The sequence below is a fragment of the Bolinopsis microptera genome, chromosome 12 (genome assembly GCF_026151205.1).
Source record: "Bolinopsis microptera isolate Bmic1 chromosome 12, MBARI_Bmic_1.0, whole genome shotgun sequence".
In the NCBI taxonomy this organism is placed as follows: Eukaryota; Metazoa; Ctenophora; class Tentaculata; order Lobata; family Bolinopsidae; genus Bolinopsis; species Bolinopsis microptera.
Window position 1 is genome coordinate 11,145,653 of NC_087083.1, and position 20,004 is coordinate 11,165,656.

The window sequence follows — 20,004 nt, forward strand, 5'->3', positions numbered from 1 at the left end:
CTATCAGAATTATAAAAAACACATTTTGGTCGTGATTAATTGTTTTACGGTTACAGGAATTTGAAAAATATGCATTTAACGTTGTATATATTGACACGTTTTTCAATAAAGGCATTGGAAAACTTTTAAAAACGCCATTTTTATGTTACTTATATAGCAACGCCTCAATTCGTTGTAGTGCTGTTAATTTGTTATAATATAAAAATTGGCTAGTTTTTTAACCGTGTAACGTAAAATAAGCGTTTGGTTTTGATATTATGTAAAATCTGAATGATTTATCTACTCCATGAATGATATATCCACTTTATATATATCCAATGAATAATATTATAATAAGGAAAATGAGTTGAGCATGCTTAAAATGTCACTGACCACACCATATTTTAAACTTTTAAATACAGCGAAACCGTTGAGCTGGCAATCAGCCATTTATTAGTATTATAAATATAATATTATATATACAAATTGAAACGACCGGTTGAGTCAGACAAATGTTTCAATCATGATACAAAACCATGATATCATCAGTGATAACTTTTAGCTCTCGGCTTGCCGATTGAGCACTGTCAGCAGACGACGCCACCCACAATTAATACTATAAATATATAGTCTAGTTATAGAATTAGTAGACACGTTCCTACTTTTATAATACTAAATACATCATAAACTTTATATATCAGGCCTCTCAGGGGAGTGAGGGGAAGTGCGCGGTATAGAATTACAAAGAACCGGAGTGGTATTGCCAGTATCTGTAGCGGTTACAGATACTGTACCTGAGTGTTATAGCCCCTCAAATTATTTTTTAAACTTGTCGAGCGTTTCATGTACCCCATTATAAAGGCCTTATATGCACGTTTTGTGTCGTACTGTGATGAAATAGGAAATCACCACTAAATTCTATACGACCTATGGTGAACATATATTGATGTACTACAGATGTAGCGAGGCCCGGTAATTAGTAGTTAAACTTACAACACCGTTACACCGTTACACCGTTACACCGTTACACCGTATAATCGTATAACATAGAAATATTTTAATGGACTCACACATAAAAGCCTGTGTCCTCACCAACTCCACATCCAGCTCGTGCATCGGTATCTCTATATCATCCATTGGCAGGATCATATCCTTCGGTATCTCTATAATATCATCCATTGGCAGGATCATATCCTTCATTAGTGGAGTCCTCTTCATCACTAGGAAGTCCTCCATCAGTGGGTTCCGGGCTACAACGGAGGTAGGGTGGAGAGCAGTTTGGATTGACATCTTTTATCTGCGATCTTCAGCGTTCTTCTTAAATCTTTTGTCAAACCTTCGCTTGAAATGACATTTTATCAAAGTGTTTAAAAAGCCAAAATTTTTACCAACAACAAAACCGATTTTTAACTGGTACTAAGAAATAAAAAGCTGAAAACAATTCAATAAACAATTGAAAATACCACCAATAGTAGTAATAGTACCCTGCTAGTACCACCAATGTAACCAGGGTAACCAATATACCACCAATGCAGACAACGCCGTATTTAAAACCCACGAGGCGAGCTCTCAACAGCGTAAAAAGGAATTCAACGGCAAAAGCGGTACCCTCAAACACACTCAAACACACTGCACGATCTCTTTGAGAGATCGCACTACCAATAACATCAGAACCCTGAGTCGTGGAATTTAGCTCAATACAACATGGTACCATGGCGCTCTACTCTAACAGCCTTCAGGATCGGTAAACGATGATGTGTTAAAACAGCCCAGGTCCGAAACCTGGATATTAAATGGAATATAACTGTAAAACTGCTGACTCGCTCGCCTGCTCCCACCCTGTCAACGTATCCCCGCTGTGAGCGGAACGGTAAATGTAGGCAGGCTCTGGTGCTGGAATTATTATACCGTTTATATAGACCACCAACATGGTTCTGGTTTAGGTAGGTAGCTGTTTTAAGTAGTGTTACTATGGTAACTACCTGTTGTAAGTCGCTGTATAGTCAGATGTCTGCAGAACAAGCTAGCTTAATCTACGTTACACGGATATGTTGGTGTTAACTTTAAGATGGTAGGTTTACATACACTCTTAGGTAACACTCCTGTGTCAGTGTTTCTCACGGTTATCAGTATATCTGACACACCCATAACAAATAATGTTTGTGAAAGTTGCAAATCAAAAAAATCACTGACACCCTTCCAATTTCCATGTGTCACAAAAGCCAAGGCAAAAAACCACAAAGACGCATGATTTGGCACGTATGAGTTGAACGGGGATGCAGCTGCTGCATGGGCAGCTAAAACACTGTTTTAAAGAGTTATAATCCTTAGTTGGACCATGATCTGATAGAATTTTTCCAACAAGCTCCGTTTTTTGGAAGGTGTTATCAAGCATTTCGCACTCGGAACACGCTACAAAACTAGTACAATAGCAGTCCTATAACCTGTGTGCTGAAGGGTTATAGGACGCTTTATCTGCTATATATATATATATATATATATAATATAGAAGGGTTATAGAACTATATATATATATATATATAGACCTCTGCTTAGGACTATAGGAGCTAGTTATCGTGTCAGCACTAAAGTTCTTTCACACTTTGTGCCGTGAAGTTTCAGAGTGTTTTCTAGTGTAAATTCTAGTAAACAGGCATACTAGTTTCACACTTTGTGCCGTGAAGTTTCAGAGTGTTTTCTAGTGTAAATTCTAGTGAACAGGCATACTACTGAACGGGTGGTGAGGTGCTTCATTAGGGAAAATTAAATTATATGGCTTTTGTGTAACACTAGTATATCTGCGTGGTGGAACTGGAAATCTTTCCGTTTAAATTTGATTATTATAGCGTTCTTGTCAGTTTATATAGGTAAGTAAAGCTGCAAAGTATGGCGGATACCATAATACAACAGCAGTTTATAGGTAAATAAAGCTGCAAAGTATGGCGGTTACCATAACAACAGCAGTTTATAGGTAAGTAAAGCTGCAAAGTATGGCGGTTACCATAACAACAGCAGTTTATAGGTAAGTAAAGCTGCAAAGTATGGCGGATACCATAATACAACAGCAGTTTATAGGTAAATAAAGCTGCAAAGTATGGCGGTTACCATAACAACAGCAGTTTATAGGTAAGTAAAGCTGCAAAGTATGGCGGTGACCATAACAACAGCAGTTTATAGGTAAATAAAGCTGCAAAGTATGGCGGTTACCATAACAACAGCAGTTTATAGGTAAGTAAAGCTGCAAAGTATGGCGGATACCATAATACAACAGCAGTTTATAGGTAAATAAAGCTGCAAAGTATGGCGGATACCATAATACAACAGCAGTTTATAGGTAAATAAAGCTGCAAAGTATGGCGGTTACCATAACAACAGCAGTTTATAGGTAAGTAAAGCTGCAAAGTATGGCGGTTACCATAACAACAGCAGTTTATAGGTAAGTAAAGCTGCAAAGTATGGCAGTTACCATAACAACAGCAGTTTATAGGTAAATAAAGCTGCAAAGTATGGCGGTTACCATAACAACAGCAGTTTATAGGTAAGTAAAGCTGCAAAGTATGGCAGTTACCATAACAACAGCAGTTTATAGGTAAGTAAAGCTGCAAAGTATGGCGGTTACCATAACAACAGCAGTTTATAGGTAAGTAAAGCTGCAAAGTATGGCAGTTACCATAACAACAGCAGTTTATAGGTAAGTAAAGCTGCAAAGTATGGCAGTTACCATAACAACAGCAGTTTATAGGTAAGTAAAGCTGCAAAGTATGGCAGTTACCATAACAACAGCAGTTTATAGGTAAATAAAGCTGCAAAGTATGGCGGATACCATAACAACAGCAGTTTATAGGTAAGTAAAGCTGCAAAGTATGGCGGTTACCATAACAACAGCAGTTTATAGGTAAGTAAAGCTGCAAAGTATGGCAGTTACCATAATACAACAGCAGTTTATAGGTAAGTAAAGCTGCAAAGTATGGCGGTTACCATAACAACAGCAGTTTATAGGTAAGTAAAGCTGCAAAGTATGGCAGTTACCATAACAACAGCAGTTTATAGGTAAGTAAAGCTGCAAAGTATGGCGGATACCATAACAACAGCAGTTTATAGGTAAGTAAAGCTGCAAAGTATGGCGGTTACCATAACAACAGCAGTTTATAGGTAAGTAAAGCTGCAAAGTATGGCAGTTACCATAACAACAGCAGTTTATAGGTAAGTAAAGCTGCAAAGTATGGCAGTTACCATAACAACAGCAGTTTATAGGTAAGTAAAGCTGCAAAGTATGGCGGTTACCATAACAACAGCAGTTTATAGGTAAGTAAAGCTGCAAAGTATGGCGGTTACCATAACAATGCAGCAGCAAAATTGTAGGGTCACCGACAATTTGTCAACCAAAAGACGTATTAAAATAAATCAAAAGAAATGGTAAGATAGCATTGATATTTGTAAAAATCACTGAATTTTTTTTCAGTCTATTTAGCCGATCTTAATATTATAATATACAATCACTGAAAAAATACCTTGCTCTACATGCACGAATAAATAACTTTTATACTTTTATACATATAAACAATTTAAACATACTTAGTACTTACTTTTGTAAGTATGTTACGTATAATTACCTTTAATTAACTTACATATATCATCAAACTGCAACTCTAATCCACCGATAAGGTTGATAATATTATCCGAAGCCTGCCTGAGTACTGATTTCGACATATCCAAACTTTGGCGACAGAAACGAGACAAAAATGCGAGTACGATATTACAAAATGCGATTCACAAGAAATTACGATTTTAAAGTTTTAAAAAGTTGTGAGATTATGTCGTATCGCAGACATTAGCTTTGTTTTTTCTGATGTACTGTTTTGTTCTAAAATACCGGCCGATGACACGTGCAAGGTGGCTGTTATGCTCAAACAATTTGAGATTCTTGTTGCTACTCCAATCCCAGGAACGCATGTTCTTAGGAGCATGGAGAACAATAGGTTTTAAAATTGATAAAAGTCTCGATTAAGCGAGGATAAAACATTCAAAGGGTTTAAAATTGTTTTATTTCGTGCATAGAAATAAAATAAACATTGTTTCAGTCAAACAATGGTTGATGTAAAATGTGATATTCGCTTATGCCACCTGTGTAACATACATATATCAAGCATTACAAAAAGTAGTAATTTAAATAAATTACACGAATTACATGAAGTAGTAATATGGAGCACCGCGTGCTCTGATACGAAGCTAAATTACACTATTGCAGACCTGTCATGTGAAAAAGAAATAATCTCAATTCTTTTGCAAAGGGGAACATCATCCGTGAAAGTGTGCTTATTTGTAATTAAATGCAAATCAGTGTTTTAAACTTAAAGGCACTAATAAATTTAACGATCTGATCTAGAGAGAAAGAAATAGCCAGCAGTGTTTGTTATAACGATAAAACTTACATTCCCAGTAAGTGTCGATGAGATCCCCCTCTATCAAATCCCCCTCAAAGTGAGTAGACAAAATGCACTTGACATCATTAGCTAGTGTTCTCCCGTTCTGCTGAGGAGGTTCTCCCTCCCTCCCTCCCTTCTCCTGTAGCAGCGTCTCTTTGTGCTCCGGTATAATGATGCTCCTGTTGTTGTGTTGTTTCCTCCGCACGCTTTTTGTCTTCCAGAAGGGGTTGGACATGGTGGGTGGCACGGTGTGTGGAACTGTACTGAGTGGAGTAATGTCAAAACAAGCAAGTGGGTTAATTCTTGGAAGCGAAACTGGAATACAAACGGTGCAAGTTGACGTTGACGAAGAAGGAAAGATTATTCAGAAACAGTGAACTATTGCGGTGCATAGGACGTAAACGGCGAACTACCATGGTAAAAGGGACGCATTGGCATTGTACTGACATCAAACCACTAAAATAACTTGTTCCCTTCCACTTATCGGAGACAAAATGCTTTTAAACTGCTGACTTCTAATCCTCAATTAGTGCCACACAGAATTATACATTAATAATCTTAAGCGAAATCGTGGTTCGACCGTACCACAAGGAAATTGAACCTTACAGTTAATGTTATGCAGTCAGGCTGTGTGTGTTGTGTGCGCCAACCCAGAAAAATAATAGGCAGCCAAACTAAGCTGAACTACGTAAATCGGACTACTAAACAGTAAAACTACAGTAAAACGGTGCATATAAGGTAATGTTACTAGAGTATAACACTACCATATAAGGTAAAAGTGCCACAAAATAGACGGATGGCTGCCTAGTTACCATAGTTACACCCTTATTCAGGAATGTCCACCAGTTTAATTCCGCTATTAAGTTGAAGATTGCTGTAATAGTGTAATGGACGCTACGCTTACACCAGTGACTTTTGCAAAACTTAACGAAATTAAAATTGGAAAGTTTAAACAATTACCTAGTAGATCATCAAAATTTAAACGCAGATTTTTCAAACTGTAGGTCTTCTTTAAATAACTTAATAGTTAATCCACTGACTTGTAAATAACTAATTGCTTGAATTTAACCTCAAATTTACCATAGCTACACCCTGAGACAGCGGTCACCTTGCAAATCACTTAAAGACATAAGTGCAGACCACGACCTTTCCGCTACAATCCAGCAATTGTATCTATTATAATACAATATATATAGTATAGTCCTGGTAAGTGACTTCATAAGACCACGGGGCGTTTATCGCAAAATTTACGACCTAAGAGGCTGTTTCCTAAGGCACAGTGTAGAACTGTATAATCTTATAATGTCACTATCTTACAATATTTCGCTCTCATCACTCCCGTACTCAGCTGGGTTACTTGCTTTTAATTTTAGAGGCCTTTCTGGAATAAGGGGTTACGCCTTATTATCTCCTTTAAAATGGAGAATATAATGTAATTATACATTTAGTTATAACTACATGTATCAACTTAATAACACCAGAATGTGTGTGTGTCTGTGTGTGTGTCTGTGTGTGTGTCTGTGTGTAATTTCCGAACGGTTATACAAAAAAAACGGTAATAGTTACGGGACTGGTTTTTTCGGTATAGTGCCGAAAAAACTCTGACGAAGCCAATAAGCAAATTTTATAAAAATCGGCCGGTGGTAAGTGGTTTAATTGATGGTTTTGTACCACAAAATATGTTACATAAAATGGCTTGAGAAGAACGGCAAGAGTTACGGGGCTAGCTCTCTCTCTCTGCATATGTAGCGTATATATTACATGGCGTATATATTACATGGTCATATAATACTATAAACTTATTAGGGGAGGGAGTGCTCAAACGGTCTGTTTGGACTGTAGAGAGAGTTCATACTTTCATACGACAATGTAATGCATGTTCACAAATATGATAGGCTGGTGTGGTGCATGGTGTTAAGGGTTAATTTCTATTGATTATTGATTAAGAATTACTATCTTTTAAGCATACTATTGGATACGTGAGGGCACTCCGAATAGAATTGCTCGCCTAATCCGGGTTTTGACTCAGCGGGTAATTACTCCTACCCTTTTTAACTGCGGCAGTGAAATCCCGGCCGTAGGCCGGGTTACACTAGTATATAATGTAATTATACATTTAGTTATAACTACATGTATATATAGTGTAATTATACATTTAGTTATAACTACATGTATATATAATAGGGCGGTTCACAAAACCACTTTTCGTTCAAATAATTAGAGATCACCTCTAATTAGTTGCTCTATAGGGTCAGGAACAACCAAAAAATGTTTGTGTCTTTACAGTTTCGTATAATACTGACTTGGGCCACGCCCATAATTTTTAACCAATTTTTAACAGGTAAAATTCTTTAAATCGTCAATTTAGTCACGAAGGAGTATGGAAGGAGTTCTGAATGTGTGCTCCTTTCATATAAACAGTAGGAAATGGTTAACTTTAGTCGAGGTCTCAGGTCTCAACAATGTCGGGAAGTTCCTGCAGGAATTTGCGCAATGCGCTGAAGCGCAAGATTCACTGCGCAAAAAGCGAGGGTCGTAGAAACATGAGACATTGACTAAAGTTAACCATTTCATACCATTGCTCTAAGAGTATATCACTTTCAGAGTCCTGAACACACTCCTATATCTCTTAATCGTCAAATATACGAATTTTACATGTTAAAATATATCATCTTTTACTGATATTAATTTATTTTAACACTGTTAGTTTTAAAAAGAACATAATACTTCACACCAAACTAACACAATATGAGAATATAAAAAAGGAAGGTTTTCCTTAGATTAAAAATTCTTAAAAATTCTTTAAATCGTCAATTTAGTCACGAAGGAGTATGGAAGGAGTTCTGAATGTGTGCTCCTTTCATATAAACAGTAGGAAATGGTTAACTTTAGTCGAGGTCTCAGGTCTCAACAATGTCGGGAAGTTCCTGCAGGAATTTGCGCATTTCGCTGCAGCGCAAGATTCACTGCACCAAAAGCGAATGTCGTAGAGACATGAGACGTTGACTAAAGTTAACTATTTCGTACGATTGCTATAAGACTATGCCACTTTCAGAGTCCTAAACATATTCCTATATCTCTTAATCGTCGATTATATGAATTTTACATGTTAAAGTATATCATCTTTTACTGATATCAATTCAGTTTAACACTGTTAGTTTTTTTAAAGAAAATTATACTTCACATCAAACTAACACACAATATGAGAATATAAAAAGGAAGGTTTTCTTGGAGACTAACGACCTGGACCGAGCATCAAAATAGTGCACATTGCTTCTGTCATTGTCAAGACTCAAGAATAGTTGCGGGATTATGCTGGATGACAGATATGATAAGTGGTAACATTCTACAGAAGAGTGTTAGCTTACTAAGGAATTTCCCTCTTAGCGAATCCTACAAGAAGTTTACTAAGTTCCTCCTAGTCCTTAGCAATATCTTGTTTCAGAGGGACTGAGTCATTCAAAAAGATGAGGCCAAAGAAGAGATTCATCTGTTCTGTTCATAGCCGATAGTTGTGAAGAAGGCATTTGTACTCTGTAATTTCTAAGCTAATTTTTTTCGATATTTATAGCTATTTACTGACCTTGTCTTGACGTATTAGCAAGAGATCACTGGACCTCGTTAGTTGTTAGTCATGTTATGTTGATCCAGTTAGTGACGAGCTATGAAGTAATCATTCGACCTCATTTAATACTGATCCTATCAATGACGAGCTATGAAGTAATCAATGGATCTCGCTCGTCAATGCTCATCCTGTCCGGACTGTCAGTGACGAGTTATGAAGAAATAAATAAAGACCTTGTTCAAAGAAGATATTTCTCTGGTAACCAAACCCCTTCTGGCCTGCTTCTGAACATAATTTGAAGATTCGAAAACCTAGTCTACCTAAATTGGAACTTGCTGACTGCATTGGAGAATGGAGAACAATCGAGAAATGATAATCAGTGCCAGGATATAATCAAAGTTGAATTTGGAATCTAAGGAAAACCTTCCTTTTTTATATTCTCATATTGTGTTAGTTTGGTGTGAAGTATTATGTTCTTTTTAAAACTAACAGTGTTAAACTAAATTAATATCAGTAAAAGATGATATATTTTAGCAGGTAAAATTCGTATATTTGACGATTAAGAGATATAGGAGTGTGTTCAGGACTCTGAAAGTGATATACTCTTAGAGCAATGGTATGAAATGGTTAACTTTAGTCAATGTCTCATGTTTCTACGACCCTCGCTTTTTGCGCAGTGAATCTTGCGCTTCAGCGCATTGCGCAAATTCCTGCAGGAACTTCCCGACACTGTAGAGACCTGAGACCTCGACTAAAGTTAACCATTTCCTACTTTTTATTTTAGAGGAGCACACATTCAGAACTCCTTCCATACTCCTTCGTGACTAAACAGAAGCTGCTTGACCCAAATGCTCGATCACTTTGACGACATCTTTGAAGGGTTTACTCAGGGGAAAGACACAGACTCCATATACCTCGACTTCGCCAAGGCTTTTGACAAAGTTGACTTGGACCTTCTCTTGTTAAAGCTAAAGAGATACGGATTTCACGGCAAACTTTTAAGCTGGATCCAGTCATTTCTCTCTGACCGTGAACAGGTTGTTGTCCTAAACGGTGTTCATTCGGACAGTACCAGAGTTCTAAGTGGTGTCCCTGTTAAGGTGACTGTGATCCAGCTTTTGGAGGGGGTCCAGCGAACATTAACCAATCGTTTATACGGTCTGGAAATTATGAACTACTGGGTGGGAGAGGCTTTCATATCTAAAGCTGATGTCACTGCAGCGCAGAAGGGAACGGTACACCATTCTGATGATGTGGAAGATCCTTCACAATGTTGTCCCCAATTGCAGCAATATTAGGTTCACAAAAACATCCAGACATTACCCGAGCAATCATCCCTTCCCTGTCTAGGTTGAGTTCCTCGAGCAACCAGACACGCTATGACAGCTCATTTGCTGTAAGAGGACCAAAACTATGGAACAAAGTGCCTGATAGTATTAAAACTGAAGCTACTTTTGAGTCGTTTAAAGTTAGTTTGTCCAAGTTTATTGCTTTGATACCGGAAAACCCTCCGACTTCCGGTTATAGCTGCAGCTGGTCTAATTCCCTGGTAGACTACTCGCCATCGAGGTGGTCAGAAATCTGATGACCCTTCCTCACTTCCTGCTACGAGGATAAACACAACCAATTACCAAAGTAAGTAAGATGGGCAAACTGGTCTTAAGTATACATTGTTACACTAAATTGCAGATGCAAAGTTATTGAAAACACGAACTACAAGAGACATATCCTTCAACTGCCAGCTGAAGCTATAAGTAACAGGTTAACAAAACCACGTATAAAAGACGTGGCAAGTAAGGCCAATGATACTAGCGATTATAGATCTAAGCAACTCACATAGACCATGGCCCATGATACTAGCGATTATAGATCTAAGCAACTCACATAGACCATGGCCCATGATACTAGCGATTATAAATCTAAGCAATTCACGTAGACCATGGCCCATGATACTAGCGATGATAGATCTAAGCAACTCACATAGACCATGGCCCATGATACTAGCGATTATAGATCTAAGCAACTCACATAGACCATGGCCCATGATACTAGCGATTATAGATCTAAGCAACTCACATAGACTATGGCCCATGATACTAGCGATTATAGATCTAAGCAACTCACATAGACCATGGCCCATGATACTAGCGATGATAGATCTAAGCAACTCACATAGACCATGGCCCATGGTCCGACCCTCTTACGAATGCCCCCCCCCCCCCCCCCCCCCTACAATACATGCCGGCTTATAACATGCGTTTATTCTATATATTAATATATACCATATAATATGCCATTATGCAAACAGCTTGACCGCTGTAGTAAGCGATTAATATGCAATTGACGTTTCCGTTTCCTTTATTCCTGCTATTGTCTGGTATTACCATATGCGATTATGCATGTATGATGCCCGGGTATATGGGCTATTTAATCAATTTATTCCTTAACTAGATGAAACAGACAGGTCCTTGGCTAGAAATAGCACGGAAATCAAAGCCATGTGCAAATAGGTAGTTGTTCATTGAATGATGCCTTTAAATGGTCATTAGACTTGCTAAAATTGACTGAAAGTTCGTTTTTATCATTTAAAGTCATTCCGACGAAATTATTTGATAAGTGCAACTACACCCATTTGAATATCATTTACAAGTTAATAATGGATCGACAAACGAAGATGAGCACAAATAGGTTACTGTAGACCTTTAGTTGGCTAAAAGAAATGAACAGCACAATGAATTGGTACAATGCACAGGAGGAGCAAAGTGCAAAGAAACTGCCAAAAACTGCTACTAACTGCTACCAATTACTGGGCCGCGCTCAGCCTGTCATTCCGCCGAATCTCTATTCGGCAGAATAGAGATGTTAATGAACATGAGAGCCTGAGGTCCCCAGGTAAGCTACTAACTGCTACAAACTGGTACTACCTGCCACAAACTGCTACTAACTGCTGCAATCGCGCCCACGCATTCGCGCGCCATTAGTAGCAGAAAGTAGCAGTTAGTAGCAGTTAGTAGATGGAAAGAAAACTAGCACTTCATTCATTGTATCCTCTATATACATTATACGTTTTGTTATTCGAATATAATTTCAGAAAGAGGAGGAAGTGACTTCACCAAAAAGCTTAAGGCTTTTCATTTTTCAAAATTTGCTCATGAAATTTTTAGACATTTTTATGAAATGAAATTGCCGTAGAACTAGGTAGTGCGCCATCGACAGTGAGCCGCGCGTGCCGACTGTAGGATGGTTTTTTAGCGCTAATTTCGGCCAGCACAATTTTCTTCAAACAAATAGATATTAAGTATCCTTCCCGACCTCCGATTGCAACAAAAATTGGTAAGCTTACTTATAGACTTACAAGGAAAGTGTCCGAAAAGTTTAAAGCATATCCAACCATCAGACATTATGTTACAGCTAAAAGCAGCGTATTTTGCCCCATTTTGATCACTATATCAACTTCGATATCCACCAAATTTTTCGGACAGTTGTAAAAGCCCTATTGGAAGGTCGTCGCCAATTTTCAGAATGATCTTATTCAAGGAACTGAAGATATATCCAAATAATACGACAAAAATCAACGAATTTGGTCAAATTTGGTCAAATTACGCGACTTTTACAGCTAATTTTGCTCCAAAAGCCGCGCACCATCAAATATGGCACCTAGGCGAAACTCACTGATCTTTCCAAAAAGGTATGACAAATTTGGTATTGTGAAAATTCTCACAGTCTCTAGAAAACAATGGTACAAAAATTTTTTAAATCCGAGCAAGTTTATTTTTATGGTGCACCCCCTAGTAGAACTTAACTTGTATCTTTAATTCAAGAAATTGTAAGCAAAAGTAAACTATACTCATGTTTTATACACATCAGTACACTACGCGTGCCACGTACTAATTGGGCCTAATACATAATACTATACATTACATAGTATACATTAAAAAACACTCGCGCCGCGCATTCATTGACCACAGGCTAGCTACACACCATATCTCCGCAAGCAATCGTCACGCGGTGCGCGCGGCAAGTTGACTTGTTAACTAACGGAAGGAATGAAGAAATGACAACATATTTAAACCTACCTACCTCGTTCTCCAAAATCAACTTTTTCTTCAAAAACGACCATTTGTAACCTTTGACTATTTCTTTTTTTACATAAGGGTTAAATGGAAAAAATCCAACATAGTATACATTAAAATAAAATTGCGCCGCGCATTCATTGACCACATGCTAGCAGTAGCTATACATCATATCTCTGCAAACAATTTACCCTTGCCCGCTGCGCGCGGCTAGTTGTCATGCTAACGGACGAAAGGAAGTAATGAAATAAAGACTGAAAACATATTTAAACCCACCCACCTCGTTTTCCAAAATCCCTCTTTTTTCTGCAAAAACGACCATTTGTAACCTTTCACATATTTTCTTTTTACAACAGGGTGTGAATCCGAGCCAAATGATAAAATCCTGAAACAATTCCAAAGCTATTTTGAACATTTCATGGGAAAATTTTGAAAATTAAAAAAGCCTTAGGCTTTTTTGGTGAAGTCAATTTCGCGAAAATCGCGAGCTGAGATATGGGCAGTTTTTATTTTATTTTTAGTGGTCTTTTGGCCTTAGAATGTATAATAGTTTAAGCTCATTTTTCATATAAAGTTGGTTTCTTTCAAAAATATTGATATTCGATTAATTTATGGGCCAAAATCTATCAAATTTGGTGCATATGCCCATACGTTACATGGGCATATGGCTTTTGGCTCATAATAATTTTTGTCCAATCTGGATGAAAATGTATATACGAGTTCAGGGGACCACTGAAATTTTGAAAATTAAAAAAGCCTTAGGCTTTTTTGGTGAAGTCAATTTCGCGAAAATCGCGAGCTGAGATATGGGCAGTTTTTATTTTATTTTTAGTGGTCTTTTGGCCTTAGAATGTATAATAGTTTAAGCTCAATTTTCATATAAAGTTGGTTTCTTTCAAAAATATTGATATTCGATTAATTTATGGGCCAAAATCTATCAAATTTGGTGCATATGCCCATACGTTACATGGGCATATGGCTTTTGGCTCATAATAATTTTTGTCCAATCTGGATGAAAATGTATATACGAGTTCAGGGGACCACTGAAATGCGGGTTTTGGGCATGTAAACTGTAAAGGTGATTTGGTCTAATTGGGCCTAATCAGGCCCAAATATGGGCGAGGTTGTGCAGCGGGCACCGGTGGGTGGATGGGGTCCGGGACCCTTTAAAAGTTTGGTCACGCGGGTCCTAGTTTGTTAGTCAACTGCATGCTATGTGCATGTCAGAATCAAGTTTCACACAAATTTCAGGATGGACCCCTCCTTTAATTATTAATAAACGAAGAAAAGGAGAGCTGACAATAACGGTCCGCAGTTGGATGTATTGACTTATTAACCGTTATGCAATGGAACTAACGGAACAACATTTTTTAAGTATATAGTGCTATTTAGCGCTAAACATTTTAGTAAAATGTTATATTTATTGATTGGTGATAAATAATAAAATTTTCTTTTATCGAATGTTCTCAATTTTATCATAATTCTTAAGAATTCAGTTTGCTCTCTATAATATTAATAGTATAATGCTTTGACTTGAATAAAAAATTTGTCATTTCTGACTGGACTGGTTTATCAATCAGCTGACTATTCCGGTCCACAACTGCAAAAATGTAACAATTTCAAAAATCAAGCTCAAAAACCGATAAAATAATTAGTCCGTTTACTAATTTATAGTAACTTGATCCCACATTAAGTTTCACTTGATAAGTTTACATAATATATATATACTGATCCCGCTTTACTTTTTAACTGAATACTGAAACCTTTTATTATAAACATATTATATGAACTGGCTAATACATCCAACGAGTAATGACCTTATTAATAAATTAAATCTTTGATTGTTCGTTTGGGGACCGGTTTTTGATATACCGCGCGGCCAATGTTTACAAAATCTGATGATACCTAACAATATGATTTTATTAAATATAAATGAAAATTGAAAACTATGGTGTAACCTTTATCATTTATTATTAAAAACCAAAAACTTTAAAATTAAAACTTGCATATTATGATTTATTAAAACACAGTAAAAATGAGTAAAAATGATAATAAACACGGAGTAAGCGTAAAGGGTAATGTTCGAAATACCATGCTCCTTTTTTCTTGTGAAGTTGAGCATGAGTAGGGAGCATTGCAGCTCTCGAGCCTCGACAGACATAGTGAAACAAAGGAAAATTACTGGTGAAAACTGAATGAAATAATCAATTAGAATTATTTAATTCAGTTTTCACCGGTAATTTGAGAATTTGCCTTGTTTTACTGTCAAGAGCCGCGATGCTCCATACTGAACACTTCAATCATTAGCCTTAGTCCTTACACGGTAAAAGCTGGCCTCTACAGCTGCAGATCACTTTCACAGGAGGAGCAAAGTGCAAAGAAACTGTCACAAACTGTCACAAACTGCTACTAACTGCTACTAATTGCTGCAATCGCGCGCGAATGCGTGGGCGCGATTGCAGCAGTTAGTAGCAGTTTGTGGCAGTTTGTGGCAGTTTCTTTGCACTTTGCTCCTCCTGTGCTGTAAGTACACACTAGGAAGGTACGATAACTTATATCTACAAGTACAATAACTTATATCTATCAAGATATCAGTAATAGGCAATAGCCATTATAACTGTCAGTGCAGCTTATAACCCTCGTGCCTGCTACCCAGGGGTAATTGGGTCTGAACTTGTGTGCAGTACCCGTGATCTTGCTATGCCGACATGACCCAATTATCCCGGTAATTACCCAATTATCCCGGTAATCACTTAAGTAGACACGCCCAACTGACTGAGTAGCCCTGCGGAGTAGCAGTAGCCTAACTGGGCTTGCTATTCAGGCTCTGTAATGTCTTAACGTTTTACGTGGAACATTCTATAGAAGTATGGAGCTGACATTGGCAATGGAACGAAGGCTGAGTAGGATATATTGTAATACAGTTGTAGTAGTAGCTAATATGTACCAGTGCTTATTTCTAAATCCGAATCAACTTCTCCCTCGGAAATATTCAATTTTTTTTATACGTTTGGGGTTAAAAGTTTTACTTTTACTAATTTTCCATGTGGAAATGCGCTTTTGTATTACAAGCTTACAATTGGGTCGTCACAGTTTGAACATTTTAACCAAATAAAAGTTACATCATTCGAGCTAATATAACTTAATGCTAAGCAAGACAAATAACTAACTACACAAATAACAAGTAGTAGTACTACTACTAGAAAATAATAAATAATTGCGGTGAAATTTAGAGAGATCATCTTTAAGAAGAAGAGTGGATATTTTAGATATTTGTAATATATGTTCCTAACCACTAACTCACTAAGGATCAATTGGACATGAACAATCAGACAGTTAGACTTGGACAACTGCAAGCCAATGAAGCCAGTAATAATTACCGACTGTATTACTGGCAGTAATGATCATAAGTAACGAAACAAAAGAAACTATTCGTTAAGCTGACCGCGTAGTTATAACGACACCACGTACATGACGGCTATTAAACCCTGTATATTCCAAGAATGATATTGGATGATAATATTAATACTTAATAGCAGGCTCTGACCGTCTCCGGTCAGTTAACTGTTAATTGTTAATAACAGCCTGACCTCCTCAAGTAACCAATCCTGTAGCCTTGTTTTGGAAGTTTTGATAAGTTTCGTGACTCGTTCAACGGTCTAGAAACAAAAATCACATCTGTCCAGTTAAAACATGCTAGTTTTTAATTTTCAAATTTATATCGAGATTAACTAAATAAGAATACCAAATTTGATCTCAAAAATGCGTTTACTTCTTTTCATTTCCAAATTTATTGTTTTTTCTCAAATCTTGGATACACGTGCCACAGTCCACACATGATAGTTACAACTACAAGTAACTGCATTTGCTTTAATAATCCATATTCTTCCACAGTATTTTTAAAGGTAAGGTTCATAAATACAGCATTCCGCTTATGGCGTGTCTTAAATACTGGAAAATGATTGAACCTTGACTCGATCCTGAAATGATAATATAGCCCGCTGGTGGATATATCCTGATATTTAGAATAAAAGTGCCGCGTTGTGAGACTCCAACTATATGTCCTGATATTTAGAATAAAAGTGCCGCGTTGTGAGACTCCAACTATCTGTCCTGATATTTAGAATAAAAGTGCCGCGTTGTGAGACTCCAACTATATATCCTGATATTCAGAATAAAAGTGCCGCGTCGTGAGACTCCAACTATTTGTCCTGATATTTAGAATAAAAGTGCCGCGTTGTGAGACTCCAACTATATGTCCTGATATTTAGAATAAAAGTGCCGCGTTGTGAGACTCCAACTATATATCCTGATATTCAGAATAAAAGTGCCGCGTCGTGAGACTCCAACTATTTGTCCTGATATTTAGAATAAAAGTGCCGCTTTGTGAGACTCCAACTATATGTCCTGATATTTAGAATAAACGTGCCGCGTTGTGAGACTCCAACTATATGTCCTGATATTCAGAATAAAAGTGCCGCGTCGTGAGACTCCAACTATTTGTCCTGATATTTAGAATAAAAGTGCCGCGTTGTGAGACTCCAACTATATGTCCTGATATTTAGAATAAAAGTGCCGCGTTGTGAGACTCCAACTATATATCCTGATATTCAGAATAAAAGTGCCGCGTCGTGAGACTCCAACTATTTGTCCTGATATTTAGAATAAAAGTGCCGCTTTGTGAGACTCCAACTATATGTCCTGATATTTAGAATAAACGTGCCGCGTTGTGAGACTCCAACTATATGTCCTGATATTTAAAATAAAAGTACCGCGTTGTGAGACTCCAACTATATGTCCTGATATTTAAAATAAAAGTGCCGCGTTGTGAGACTCCAACTATATGTCCTGATATTTAAAATAAAAGTGCCGCGTTGTGAGACTCCAACTATATGTCCTGATACAAGCTCAACTCTCTGATAATATAAATAATACTCTCACCTTGCAGTAGAAGACACTCGTTCCAAATATACTCGGAGTTATGTTCGGTAAGAGCTAGAGTCCTGACCAAAGTGTTGGGTGTCTCATTATTAGCTGCTTGTGCTCTGAGATATTACTTTATGTCACGTGACCTCATTAAACCCGTATATGAAATAATCACCAAGCAGGATTTACTCGAGCAGAGCTTCCATCTATTTATGATATAAAGGTTATAGTTCACTTTTTGTTTCTCATTCGATACATAATTAGTATGAAGGCATGTTAACATTATTTAAATGTTGATATATTATCTTGATATAACTTTCGTCTGAATAGGTTTTTAACATTGTACAATCCATTGCAATGCATAATCAAGACATAAAATCTTTACTATTAACTCATCCAAGTTTTAACAAAAAGTAAAGTACTGTAATTTTCTTTACCTTGACTTCTGAGAGGTAGATTGTCGTCTTTTTTTGTCATTGGGAGGATTCCGTCGAGGAATTCGAACTCGTATGATAGGCATTGTACAACTTTAATAATCAAAACAATGTATCAAATAAGAAGAAAGGAGATGGGTAATAGCTTAATATTCTGATGAATTACTAAACCCATCAAGTTATGCTAGGTAGTGCGCCACCCCCTAGTTCTGCTGTTATCAAGTTATGAGAGCTCCATAACTCTCAGGTGAGTTTAACTTGAAGCACCAAATAAAGAGGAAGCCACTATGTAATGACACTGTGTAATGGCACTGTGTAATGAAACTGTGTGAGACGTGACAGTTGAATGACATTATGTGAAAACATACTAATGAACAGTGAGAACCTCATTTATAAACTTTATTGTACCGTTAGATGTCCATCTAGCTGCTTATATTTAAATTATTAAAAAAATTAACATACAAAAATTCACGATTTCAATTCTAAACGATCCAACGTTGACTAATACTACCACTAGATAGCAATTAAAAGATTAGCTAGACAATGTGTAGCTCTGTTGCTTATGGAAACAAGAAAATCTCCTTCTAGTTGCTTATATTTAAAGGATTGGCAACGTTAACATATTATACAAATTCACACATTTTAATATTACAAACCACCGCTAGGTGCAGGTAGACAATGTTAGCTAGGTTAGCTGCTAGCGGTGGTTGTAAGCTCCTTTCTACCGTTCTACTAACGGTCAGGAAACCTCATGGAAACGTGATAACTATTACTAACAATAAAGCTACAATTATGCGTGTGACTGTTATTGGTGTGCACTCCCTCAGTTTATTGGGAGTTAGCTGCGTTTATAGATATGAATAGAGCCCTGAACGGCTAACATCAGCTGTTAAGTCAAAGAGTATTGTAATTTAGATTATTGTGCGGTACATACGAGAGGACGAGGGACATACCTTGTGTTAGAGGCATTAGAGGCAGCAAGACGTGCTTTATTGTAATGATAAAGTCAGAGAGGCGTGGCTAAGCAACTTGTTATCATTAAACTGTTGTTCAATAGTGTCAAGTAGCTGATTCCACAGAATAGTGCGATAGTGGGATAGTGGGAGAATATTGAGATAGTGGGGTTACACCACTCCTTTATATACAGTATTACTGCTAGTGACCACCAGTTTAAATTGCTGAATATACAGCATTATATTATGAAGGTCAGTGAAAAGCTAAAAAGGTTATTGATTTTATCCCATTAGCCACTACTTAACTACCTATTATCTACTTAAGTTAAGTAAGTTAAGCTACTTAGCTGCAATTACAGACAATACCAGACAGTAGCACAGTAACCCACGTGTGGGAGAGGCCAGACGTGCAAAGTACAGACCTGCACTAGGGCATCCCACTAGGAGTATCCCACCACGGCTCTAACATATAAAACTATAAACTGTGCAAGGGCACTAGACGTCTCATGGTTCGTGCGTAGGTACTTTACGCACTTTTAAAATACAACGTACTTCACGCACAAATTACATTATCTATCTTTCCTAAGCTATGGAATAGCTTAGGAAAAATGGGAAAGAGTAGGCCTTTCATCTCTGCAAATATATGCC

General features: G+C 37.2%; 1 protein-coding gene across 9 annotated transcripts in view; it reads right to left on the bottom strand.

The window, feature by feature from the left end:
- LOC134824269 (calmodulin-like) overlaps nt 1–20,004 on the bottom strand; it is an 80,440-nt gene that overhangs the window by 34,076 nt on the left and 26,360 nt on the right. The window contains exon 1 of one of the 9 annotated variants that reach the window (XM_063836062.1): nt 1,050–1,319. The exons of 7 other annotated variants lie outside the window; for them this stretch is intronic. In XM_063836062.1, coding sequence (XP_063692132.1) covers nt 1,050–1,269 — 220 coding nt within the window. In that variant the 5' untranslated portion in view covers nt 1,270–1,319. Of the gene's footprint in view, nt 1–1,049; nt 1,320–20,004 lie in introns of those variants that run through there. One more of the 9 variants, XM_063836060.1, reaches the window with a different exon arrangement.